Below are 12,488 nucleotides of genomic sequence, written 5' to 3'. Positions count from 1 at the left end.
CATCAGAGATGCAGTCACTGGTGGGGGCCTCAGTAGCTGGGTGGCTGCAGGAAGTGGGCCAGGGGGATGCAGTAGTGACTGGGGAGGTGCTGATACCATGGGGTGATAGCACTTTACAATCCACAAGCTCCCCGCCCTGTTACAAGCCCCCTGGCTACTCTCCCCCGACCCCAGCTCCACTCAGTCTTTTCTGCTACCCCCTGCTGTGCACATCTGCCTCTGCCCATGGTCATCCTCCCTCTCCTCCTTCTACCTGGCCACAGGCACAAAGGAGGAGGGGGGGCACTGGGAGTGCAGAGCCATCGGCTGGACATGGATCCACATCAGGGCAAGTTGTTCCAGGAGAAGGGGGCTTTGAAGGGGAAGATGGTCCTGCAGCTAAAGCCTGTAACAGGCCTCTGGGTTTCACTGCTGCCTTTGCCTTGTGTGGCCTGGGGCAAGCTGCTGCCCCAGCTGTAAAATGCAGGTTGTGATTCTGCAGGTACATGGGCCATGCATCATGCGACCCTGCCGTGGCTGGCCCTGCACGCAGCCTAACTTAGCAACTGTGAATGGTGCACTGAACACAGGGGGAGGTAAGTTTTTACCCTGGATTTTTCAGGCTCGGGAGGCTGAGTAGGGCTATGCCTCACAGCTCAGGCCCTTGAATTGACCCATGCTTCTTTAGGCATCGTAACTGTACTCTTCCGGGGACAGGAAGGCTAAGGTACAATCGTAGGAGGTAGGAGCCCCGAGTCCAGTTCCAAGCTCTGCCTCCGACTCTTGGTAAGGTCACAAACTGGGTGTGCCTCAGTGTTCCCACCTGCAACAAGGCCAGTACCACCCACCTCCCATGGGCTGGTGAAGAGCAGCGAGATCCCAGCCAGAATGTTTTAGGGCCAAAATCTCCGTTACTTGGTCCCTGCTGGAGAAACATGATGCGGCCAGGCTTTGCACTGGGGCAGGGCATGTGTGCGTAAAATGAGAAAATCATGCTGGCTTGGGTTAAAATAAAATCACCATAGCCCTTTCAGCCAGGGAGCAAGAGCCCTTCAGCACTCACAAAATTTCACAACCCCCAAATGGCCTGGAGCCCCCATCTCCCCCAGGCAGGCAGTGCACCATGAGACCCATCAGTCAGGCCAGACTTGCTAGCAGTGGCTACTCGGCTGCCTGCTACTAGAGTCCGTTCCCTCTCTGGTCCTGGTTTGCAACAGGTGGCAGCAGGGTCCATAGTAGGAGTGGAAATGGTTCTGCAGGACCCACGACGGATGTGGAAAGTAGAAGCCCAAGAACTGGCAGGGTGGACTGGCCCGTGATGTTACCTTCGCCCATGATCTTACTTGGCTGGTGAGATACAAATGCCGATCAGACAGAGGCGGGCATGTCGGGGGCAGGCTAACAGGGGGTGGAGGGGCGGGGAAAAGAAGATTAAAGCACATCAGGCCACATAGCTCCAAACATTTCCTAGCATCTCGCTTGTCACTGCTCCGGTCAGGACCCACAGAAGACAATGATAAACACTCAGAAACGCAGTAATGAAAGGTGAAGGGGCTCTTGCCACCCACCCTCCAGCTCAGTGTGTTTTATACACTTTATTCTCACGTATGGTCATACAACTGACAGTACAAGCGTCTACAGATTCCCCTCTTCTGCCTACCTCGCTAGACAGGAAGCTGATGCGCACGGCTCCTCACGTCTCATGATGGGACGTGTCTGGAGCCCAGCCCAGACGCTCCTTGCCGTCACCGTGCCGGAGGAGATGGGCCAAGGGTTCTGAAGGAGAGGCTAGTGCAAGTTCAGACAGAGCCTGAATGGGACAGAGCAAACACACGGCCAAGGGGGACGAGGCAAACCTGGAGCAGGAGGTCCAGACAGTCCCCTCATGAGCTGCTGAATTTCAAGGTCAGCTCCAGTCTCTCCCGCAGGCAGAATTCAGAGACCCAGTCCCTCTGAACCAGCCCGTGTTATCCAAACATCCAGCCCAGCTGCAGGCTCATCCCCTTCAGAGCCCCTGTGGAACAGGCTAGAGGAATGGCTCTGGGGTGCCCCCAGGACAGTTAGATGCTTGGGGTACTGAGTGACACCCCAGCCCTTGGTGCAGAGGGATGCTGAAGAGATGCACATGGCGGGGAGGGCTGGCCTGCTGCTGTGAGATGAGAGGGAGCCCCCACCTGCACCAACACCCAGTGTGGAGGGGTATTTCCTTGGCAATGAATTAGGAGTGAATTCTTTACAGTGAGTGTGTAGGTGCTGAACAACAGGCCTGGACCTCGACCTCCATCCTCCAGCTTGTCTCCCCTGCTACCCGGCCAAGGGGCCTCAGCCTTGACTTGAAGGGACAGCCTCCAGGAGGAGAGCAAGGTCCATGCCCATTCACTCACTAGTGGCTGCTGAGCAGGGGGCCGATGGGGATTGTGTGTCAGGCAATAGGGACAACTGTGCATAGATCCAGCTGGCCACCAAAAAAAATCAGATGGCAGCAGCCGGGTCTGGCTTGGACCAAGCTCCTCCTAGCCACTCTGTCCATCATGGCCTCTTCCCCTCCAACCACCTCCATCACTGGCCTTATGCACTGGTTCAATGGGCAAGAAGTTTGGCTTTGGGGTTGATCCAGGGACAGCTGGCTCCAGAGACGAACGCTGCAAGCTTAGGCTCCTGGAGAGGCTGGGATCGCTAGCCGATGAGAGCTTCAGGCTAGAGACGATCTGGAAAGAGCCAGCAGGGAAAGTGAAACCTTTAAACACCAGGGGTAGTGGGGGAATGGTTTCCCCTTCTCCAGTATGCGATGCAGCCCGGAGGGCGATTGGGGGCCTCCCCATTTCCAGGGACCGGGGCACATCAACCAACTGCAGTGTGTTTGGGGCACGAGGGTTGAGGGGAGCAAAGAGTCATCTAGGTAGTTTGCACCGTCCCAGGTTAACAACTGTCCATTTGATCATGTCCTCAGCAGATCACCCCCAAATCTGGTTTGTTACTGGAGCACCTACGGCATGTGAATTAAGCCGCTTCAGTTGGCATGGCCTGAAGCTTAAAATGTCACATTTCAGTCCTGGTCGCTGGGGCTTTGCCTTTCTTGCCATCGCTGGAACATGGCAGCCCCCTCCTCAGCTCTCGGCTCCGGCCCCTCCACTTGAGGACTTGGTCACTGAGCTGGATTTTCTGCCATGGGCCTCAGGCCTAGGCTGGGGCTGCCTGGAACTGGGTTCTGGGAATCTTTGAGAAAAATCCTGTGGAGAAGCAAAACCCCATCCCCGACCACCACACAAATATTAGACAGCGAACAGCCTCTCTGGCCAAGAACCTGCACCTGCAGCCTGCCCGAGGAGCATCAGGGATAAGCCAACAGGCAGCTACCTGGGCCCTATAGCCAAGAGGACACAGGAGCTCTCTTGGGCTCTCACTGGGCTGCACAGCCTTGGCCCACTCCCCAGACAGGAGTGCCCTGAGGAGCTGCTTCCTGTCTCCCTCCGACACTCGGGGCCCAGGTCTCTGCTGGAGTCAGAGTCATTCCACCCCAGAGAACTGGGTCCTTGCGCTGTGCACAGGATGTTCTCATTTGCTCCATGGCAACTAGTGGCTGGCTTCATCCTCCTGCCTCTGTGGCAACTCCTTAGTTACCCATTCGCGTTCCTGTCGACCCACTGTGCTCATCATCCTTCTCCTCTCCCCGCACTCCCACAATTCCTCCCCCACCCCCAGAGTTGATAAGGCCCAGAGCCCATCATGTGAGTACCAAGCAGACTCTCCTGAGATTTCCAAGGCAGAGGAACAGTTCTGCCCTTTCAAGCCCACTCACAGTCCCTCTGAGGTTAGATTGCACAGGGCAGGGCTGGATTTGCCCCAAGGAACACAGGAGACCATCCAGCTACGCTAGGGCATCTGACCTCCCTTGTGCTCCCCCAGGTGCAGCATGTGCGTAGGGTATGTGGTGTGACAAAGTTCCCCCTCTAGGTCTTGCGCTTCTTGGTGGATTTGTTCGCCTCGGAGATTCACAGCAGCCCTCAGTTTGGCTATTTTCCTGAACCCACAGTCCAGGCCAACTCATCTTGTGTCTGACCAGGAGTTGGGAGGTTTGGGGGGAACCCAGGCCCACCCTCTACTCCGGGTTCCAGCCCAGGGCCCTGTGGAAAGCAGCTGTCTAGAGTGCCTCCTGGAACAGCTGTGCGACAGCTACAACTCCCTGGGCTACTTCCCCATGGCCTCCTCCCAGCACCTTCTTTATCCTCACCACAGGACCTTCCTCCTGGTGTCTGATGATGCTTGTACACCTCAGTCCTCCAACAGTCCGCATTCTCACTCTCAGCTCCTAGTGCCTCTTGCTCCCACCTCCTCACACACGCACCACAAACTGAAGTGAGCTCCTTTTTAAACCCAGGTGTCCTGATTAGCCTGCCTTAATTGATTCTAGCAGCTTCTTGATTAGCTGCAGGTGTTCTAATCAGCCTGTCTGTCTTCTTTCCAGAAGGTTCCTGATTGTTCTAGAACCTTCCCTGTTACCTTACCCAGGGAAAAGGGACCTACTTAACCTGGGGCTAATATATCTGTCTTCTATCACTTTCCTGTAGCCATCTGGCCTGACCCTGTCACAGTGGGCAGTCTCACCTGAGCCCGGCAGATGTCCAGCATGATCCCTGCCCGAACCAGGCACCAGATCTCACCCACCAGCGAGATGAAGATGTTCATGATGTCCATCCACCGGCCCACTGTCATTAGGAGGATGAGGAGGCCTCCCATCCTCACAAACACCGTCTGATAGACCATCTGCTCGCTGGGGTTATGCCTCTGCTCCTCTGCCAGGAACAAAGCCATCCCACAGTCATGGCATGAACCATTTCCTACCCTCCCTTTGGGCTTGGGCAGCAGCTTCAGCCACACCATGTAGCTGCTATGGCCAGGAAAATGGCTTAGAAACGGTCCCTTCCAAAGACATTGGGTACAGCTACGCTGGAGGTGCAACTCCCAGCTCGGGCAGACACATCTGCACTAGCTTAGATCAAACTAGCGTGCTAAGAACAGAAGAGTAGCTGCAGTGGCATGAGTGGTGGGCCGGGCTAGACACCTGATGTATGTACCAAGGGTCCCGGGCAGGAACGTTCTCAGGGTGACTAGCCCATCACCGCCATGGCTCCGCTGCTGGTTTTGTATGTGAGCTTGGCCACATCTCATGCCCGTCTCTTTACCCAAGGTGGAAACTGCCCCTGCGGCTCCAGCATAGATGCACCCTTTGTGACACCAGGAGCTTTGCAGCCACATTGCAGCCATGGGAGAGAAAAACTGGCATCTGTTCTGCCTCCAGGGAGGGGCTGCAGGAAGCCATGCTCCTGAGCTGCTGCCCGGGACAGTCCAGATCTCTGCCCTTGGCAGAAATTGGAGAATGGACTGTAAGCATTGGAGTTCTACGACCCATGCTATGCAGGAGGTCAGGAGAGAGGATCACAGTGGTCCCTTCTGGATTTATAATCTGTGGATCAAGGTGGTGGGAACAGTTCCCGGGACTGTGCTTCGTTGCAAGGGCAAAGCTAAATGCTGAGGTTAAGAACAAGAGAGAAACATGCCTGAGCGCTACCGAAACTACACAAGCAGCAGGAGAGAATTCGGTCCCATTCTGGTTCCAGACATTCCCGCCCACCACACTTGCTCCACCAATGAAGGGCAAAACAGAAGTGCCACATCATCAGAACAAGCTCCCATTGGCTGATCATACCCTTGTGGGCAGCTTGACCCCTTTTCCTACATCCAACAGCTGGACTTGCTCATTGGGAGCTTTCTGTTTTAAAGGTCCCATTTTGAACAGTTAGTCCCCATGAAGAAGACCAGGGGGTTCCTCCGTCATGCCCAGAAGTGCACAAAACAAGTCCCCTTGCCAAAAAAAAAAAAAAAAAAAAGAGGGGCCTTGGGAGCATTCTGGCCAGGAAGGAGCTCAGCTGGTTTCCTAGTGGCCATGGGGACCTCACCTTGCATGTAGATGACCAGCAGGGTGTAGCAGATGGTGAGCGGTGTCCAGAAGCGTATGGCCTCCGAGGTGGTGAGGAAATCCCTGTTGATCAGCGCGACAGCGGCCAGGTCAGCCACCACGAAGGTGATCTTGAGGGCGTTGCAGAGCAGGGTGGGGATGCCGTGCCAGGTGGTGAGCAGGAAGATGCAGACCCCGCAGTAGCGCTCCTTGCTGTGGAGCTCGTACATGGTGCAGACGTGCCGGGCCAGCCTCCAGACGTAGCAGGTGATCAGGCTGGCCAGGCCCAAGCTGAGGATCAGGTTGCAGCTGCGGTGGGGAGCCCCCTCCAGGAGGTAGCTGAGGCTGCAGGAGATGCCGCACCCTAGGGAGTACTGGCACAGCAGGTACAACTGGCTGCTGTGCGCCCCCTGCGGAAGCAGAGTATTGGAGATGCAGAAAAGAAAAGGAGTACTTGTGGCACAAGTCCTCCTTTTCGTTTTTGCGAATACAGACTAACACGGCTGCTACTCTGAAACTTGGAGATGCAGCACGTTCGCTACACGCCTGTAGGACAGCTGGACGTGTTCCTCGAGACGGAGGCTAGAATTCAGTGGCTGGTCTAATTCTCCAGCACAGCAAACGGAAACCACTCAAGACATCAGAGAGCAGCTGCCAACATGGGGCAGGTAATGTTACACCACCATTATCTTAGCTGTGGTGTAACAAGACGGCTGAATATGGTGCACATTGTGCAACACTGGGACTAGAACCCTGCTCCTTCAGCTCCACTTCCCCCCATCTTAGCTAAGGGACTGCCCCAATACAAGTGGCGCCTTTGTTCTCTGTTGCCTTCTAATGTCCAGCACAACATCCCCTCGCCTGTCCTCCACATCCACACCCACATCCCCTCGTGGCCTGGGACCATACGTTCAGACTCTATAGACCCCTGCCTTGAGGTTTCATGAGCTGCAGACCCTGGGGCCGAGAAGCACGGGTAAAAGTGAGGAGTTCCCAACCCTGGTACCTTCTCCCATCCCATAGCAGCCCAGACAAGGGACGGTCTGGTGTGCAAAACCTCTGAGCCTACACTTGCTTCTAATCATGTGTCATCTGACTCTGCACAGGAAGGATGGGCCAGGGGATGAGGGGTTTTGGGTGTGGGAGGGGGTCAGGGCTCTGGGCTGGAGCCAGGGATGAGGGGTTTGGGGTGCAGGAGCAGGCTCCAGGTTTGAGTGTGGGCTCAGCGCTGGGGCAGGGGGTTGGGGCACAGGCTTACCCCTGGCAGCTCCTGGGCAGTGGCGCAGCTGGGGTGCAGAGGCAGGCTTCCCGCCTGTCCTGGTGCTGCGGACCGTACTGTGCCCCAGAAGCGGCCAGCAGCAGGCACCACCCCTCCCCCCGCAGCTACCATTGGCTAGTTGGAGCCAGTGTTCGAGGTAGGGGCAGTGCACGGAGCCCCGTGCCCCCCCGCCTAGGAGCCAGACCTGCTGCTGGCCGCTTCCGGGGTGCAGCGCGGTGTCGGAACAGGTAGGGACTAGCCTCCCTTAGCCGGGCAGCACCACTGATGGGACTTTTAATGGCCCGGTCGACGGTGCTGACCAGAGCCGCCGCGACCCAGTGCCTTCCATTCCTGGGTCGAGACCCGCAGTTTGAAAAGCACTGTCCTAGGCTGCCACTCAGCCGATCAACGTTTGACTCCTGGCTCTAGTCTCTTGGTCCTCAGAGCAGCAAGGTCTGGAGAAGGAATCAGAGTTAGCTCTGGAAGGGACTGCTCTGCAGCATCTCCCTCAGGCCAGTCGCAGGGTGTTCATAGACTCCACCCTTCATCAGGTCATCAGCTAGGGCTGGACACTCACTGGGGCAGGAATATTACAGGCAAATGGAAGTTGGAGAACCACGCACAGCGTGGCCTAGTGAATAGAGCACTAAACTGGGACTCATGAGACCTGGGTTCTATTCCTGGCTATGTGTGACCTTGGGCAAGTCCCTACACCACTCTGTGCCTCAGTTTCCCCTTCTGTAAAATGGGGATAAATGACACAAACCTCCTTTCTTAAGCATTTTGAGATCTACTGAAGAAAAGTGCCCTGTAAGGCCTGGGAGTTATTACTACAGTGCACTAGACTATACATCAGGAATCCACCCTCCTGGTCCAGTCCCAACGATGGCTCATACACGACTACAGAGAGGATCAGGAGATTATTACACAGGCCCTTACCCAGAGACGACTCCTCACCTTATTCAGGGACAGCAGCATAGACACAGCCCTGAGGGAAAACTCCAGCACCACCAAAGCAGCCACGCGATACCCAACCACCGTGAAGATCAACGTCAGTAGAAAGAAGTGGATGTGATCCAGTAGGGACCACTGGGAGCGGATGGTCTCCTCCTCCTTCTGCTTGTCCGGGTCACTGGGACAGAGAGACATAAGCTCAGGACACAGCTGGCTCAGGATCAGTCCACAGGGGAATCCCTCCCTCCTGCTGCGTTAGGGGAAGTCCAGGTCCCAGGCTGCTAACCTTCAACCACCTTCCCCCCCTGTAGCCAGGCTCTTGTAACTCGCCCCTCCGTGCAGTGCCAGAGTGTGGGAATGTCCATTGACTTCAGTGGAAACAGAGCATCTGCAGGATCAAACCCCAAGGGGCCATCCAACTCCACCCATCACTCCAACCAAGAGCAGCTTTTCTTGCTTTCCCCTTCAGTCCATCCAGGCCCCTCTCCTGCCTGGAGGCTTCCCCCTGCTCCCCAAGTCCTTCATCCAAGGCAGCCAATAATAACTACAATAGCAGCTCAGGATCCCGAAGTGTCACGTGTCTGCTCTAAATTATTCATAAAGGCCAGCTATGCGCATCCTGCCCCAGCGAGATGCAGCCGGTTCTAGGGAGAGGAGCTCGAGTCAAAGACACCAGGCCTCAGCCGTACACTTATGAACGAGGGGCAGGGGGATCTTCACAGAGCAGCTGGGCTCGTGGGTCTTCGGGTCTGACCCAAGAGATCCAGGCACTCGAAGCTGCCCAGGGTGGGCTCCACCTCACGGGCAGCGACTCTAGAATTCTGGCCACACAAGAGGCCCCCTCAGCCGCAAAGTAAACAACAACCCTGAAGAAACCCAGTCCCAGACACTTCCCCCACCAAAACTACCCACCCATCTCTTCACGGTCCAGCCCAGCACTCTTCAACCTGCGCCAAGTCCCCTGTCTCAGCCCCCCTCCCCGGCAGCTGTTCCTCACAGATCATCTCCTGGGCTCTGGCCGGGGGGGGAGAGCGGATCCACTCCGGTGGTGGGTTCAGGGCCAGGGATGGGGGGTTTTCCCAACACTGCTCAGGGCAGGCCCGCCACCTCAAAAGTCAAAGGGGGAAGGGGGGTGGGGGCAGATGTCCCTAGGCTGGAGCAAGGCGAAAGGGAAGGGACTCCTTCCAGAAGCAGCTGGGCCTGGGTTGAATAGGCTGCAGTAGCTACAGAACAGCCCCTTCATGCAGGGGTAGCTTGGTGTTTTCTCCTCCCTGTGCTGCAGGCAAGGGCTCTGGGGTGCACCCCCACAGCCACCTAAACACCCATATCCCAGCCACAGGGCACTACTGTGTCCTCACAGAGAGGGCTGAGCAGCTCGACCAGCAGAGGTTTCCCACCCTCCAGGATTCATTTCATGCCATGAAACCTCCAGGAAAAAAGCCAACCAAAATTGGCAACCTTAAGAGTGGCCTGTGCATTGCGGGGTGGGGCACAAAGACTTCTTTTTTGCCATCCTCCCCCCCCTTCCCCAAGTGTAATTCGTATCTGGGCCTGCTGGCCCCCAGAGCCAGCCTGAGGACGTGGGGCCAGCCAGGGAGCCGATCCTTTGGGATATGCCTGATGTGACACGTTGGCCAAGCCAAGAGAGGCCCTGAATGCATGTCTGTAGCGCGATAACTTTGGAACGCCCTGTCTGATCAATTCCAAAAAGCCAGGGAACGTTCTAGGCATCACTGGGCAGAATCCTATTGATGGTCGTGGGAGGGGTCAGAAAAACCAAAAGGGGAAAGGGGGTGGGGGGGCACACGGAGACCCTGGCATGCGGTTGGCAGAGCCAGCAGCTTCAGCCAGGCCTGCAATCCTCTACAGATCAAATAGCTGGTTGGGGGCAGCCCTTAATACCATCCAGCGTCACACTACCCCAACCCAGCTCTGCCCATCCTCCCCATAGAGGCTAACGTGCCGACCCCCAGAATTAATAATGGGCTGGAGGAGAGAGGCGCACAGAGCCACAGGTATGGGGGAGAGGGAATGTAGGTACAGAGAGCCCCTGGCATGCAGGGCAGAAAGAGAGACAATTTTATGGGGGAGGGGGACACCCTGTGCCCCTGGCATGAGGGAGGAGTAGAGGGATTGCAGGGAGTCTCTGTAGTAGAAGGGGATGAGGGGGCAGCACACAGGGATCTTGGGGTGGGGGGAAGGTGGGGAGAGAATGGAGGGATGCGTGCAGTGAGCTGGGCCTACACAAGGCATGAAGTATATCATGCCCTTGTGTTATAGGCTAGTAAACAGCATGTGGGGGGGGGGCAGGAGGCAGTCTAACCCCAGATGCCAGTAAATCTTTGCAATCAGATCCAAGGCTCTGCCCAAGGAAAAAGAGCTAGAGACTCAAACAGATTTTCCTCCGCCAGGCCCAGGGGCAGCTCCGATACCAGGGGGCTGGCAGGAGCCCAGCAGGGGACAGAACCGGCCATTCCAGACAGCCCGGTACAGTCACGCTGCAGGCCAGGATGCTGCGACCCACCTGGATTTTAATGCCAGGCCTCAGAGCCCGCTCGGGTGCCCATATCAAGTGAACCCACAGGGCAGTGGGACCCGGGGGCTGGGAGAAAGTGCTTGGAGGAAATCAAAGCTGCTCAGGGAATCATTTTTGTTGGGACAAGCGATTCCTCCCCCACTTACTTCAGACACTGGATGTAGAGATAAATCTTCACTAGGCTGCAGAGGACAGAGACGGCACAGGCTCCTATTAGCCCTGCAGGGGAGAAAAGAGCCAGGTGGGTCATGGGGAAGCCAAGGAGACCAGAGAGGGAACCCAGTAAAGGGCTCTAGCCTCACCTTGCAAGAGAGAGTCCATCAGGGTGGAACCCCAGGCCAAGCCGGGGAGCCAGGAGGCCAGGTACTCAAAGGAGAGCATTTTTCACCAGCGCTGAACGAGCTTGGAATCAGGTGTGGGGAGCTGGGCTCTGCACAGTGATGTCAGTCTCAAAGGTCTGCAGAGAGGCATTTGATAAGAGGCACCAGGAGGGGGCTAGGGTGCTGGTAAATCATTCTCCATGAGCCCTGCCTGCAATCAGCTGGCCAGAGAGGGCTGGGGGAGTGGGCAGGCCAGCAGCAGTGGGAAGGGCTCTTCACAAGGTTGCCTGGAATTCCTGTGTTAAAGGGACCCAGCCAGGCAAGTTAGTTCTGCGGCTGGGCTACTCAGAACAAGGGTTCGCCTAAAGAAATAGTTCCACTCATTGCCCTGTTCTCGGCCAAGGAACGGATTTCTGTTGGGCACAAAGCATTTGCCCTGCCAATTTCGCAGCCCCAACACTGCAATGTTTTGCTAGCCTAAGGCAGCCTGGCCTAGTAGCAACATGGAGGGGAAAAGCTGGGTTCTGCTACTAACTCAAAGCCTGTGATATTGGGCAAGCTAGTTTGCTGCTTGTGCTTCAGTTTCCCCATGTGTAAAATACAGCAAATGATGCTTGCCCTGTTTCTAAAGTGCTTCCAGCCCCTCTGATTAAAAACTCTCCTTAAGTACTGGATATTGTTATTGGTGTATGAAAACTGACAAGAAACAAAAGTGAACCTGCCCACCCCAGCTTCTCCGCTAGCCTCTGAGCATGAAACAGAAACAGCCAAAACATTGAAAAGTACCAGATTTAAAAAAACCTTTGTGGGTTATATTCTCTCAGGTTTTGGTGCTCACCTAGGGGAAAAAAACTGGTTCTTGTCTTAAAGTGCTTTTAAGCCTGACCCCGCCTTGCATCTGTGTAGTTAATCAGTGTAAACGTGGGGGCGGGAGACGATACATGGGAGAGAAACTAGAGGAAAAGCTGGTCTCTGTCCCATTCACCCCCTTTCCTCAGCTCTCTTCTGTCTGGGTATTTCTAACGAGCCAGGTGGGATCTATGTGGAGAAGACGATGGCAAAGGACCATCCTCCATTTACATGTCCCTGCCACAGGGTGGAAGGTGTGAATGGTCCAATATAACATTTCTCAGCCAGTTTCTCAACATGGTGGTATTTGTGTTTGAATTAACCCCCCTTTTTCTCTAGCAGTGCGGTCAGACACTGAGGGAGAGGGACCTGTTGGTACTTAGTGATTGGTTAAAGTAACCAATGATTACTATGATGCCCTGATACTTTAACCCCTTCAGAGCTGCAATCTGAAGGCCTTGCTCCTGTGATCAGCTCTGTGTGGGTCAATGCCAACATCCATGCACCCTGCAAGGCTCATTGCTGGCTGAGCCTAATTGTAGAGCATGTGAGTGGGCCGTGCTTCAAATCATAGTCAGCTGGGATTTTAGGAGAGCAGGGCACCTTCTGGGGCATGAGCCCAAATCTGCCCCACCT

At 55.7% G+C, this 12,488-nt stretch overlaps 1 protein-coding gene across 4 annotated transcripts; it reads right to left on the bottom strand.

Moving 5' to 3' along the window:
* Nucleotides 1-801: 801 nt before the first annotated feature.
* Nucleotides 802-12,117, bottom strand: TMEM82 (transmembrane protein 82). Of its 4 annotated transcripts, none has more exons than XM_038376352.2 (7): nucleotides 11,842-12,117; nucleotides 10,986-11,140; nucleotides 10,830-10,902; nucleotides 8,151-8,325; nucleotides 5,937-6,345; nucleotides 4,585-4,772; nucleotides 802-3,209 (listed from the first exon to the last, which is right to left on the bottom strand). In XM_038376352.2, exons 2-7 carry the CDS (start codon nucleotides 11,062-11,064, stop codon nucleotides 3,087-3,089), a joined length of 1,047 nt encoding a protein of 348 aa, XP_038232280.1. In that variant the 5' UTR covers nucleotides 11,065-11,140; nucleotides 11,842-12,117; the 3' UTR covers nucleotides 802-3,086. The 4 variants fall into 4 exon arrangements, with proteins under 4 accessions (XP_038232280.1, XP_038232279.1, XP_043355936.1 ...); XM_038376351.2 differs by having other exon boundaries at nucleotides 11,790-11,864; XM_043500001.1 differs by lacking the exon at nucleotides 11,842-12,117 and adding an exon at nucleotides 11,805-11,836.
* Between the last annotated feature and the right edge of the window lie 371 nt (nucleotides 12,118-12,488).

The sequence above is a fragment of the Dermochelys coriacea genome, chromosome 18 (genome assembly GCF_009764565.3).
Source record: "Dermochelys coriacea isolate rDerCor1 chromosome 18, rDerCor1.pri.v4, whole genome shotgun sequence".
Taxonomy (NCBI): domain Eukaryota; kingdom Metazoa; phylum Chordata; order Testudines; family Dermochelyidae; genus Dermochelys; species Dermochelys coriacea.
Note: the sequence above shows the minus strand (reverse complement) of the source record. Positions and strands in the feature narration are given on the sequence as shown.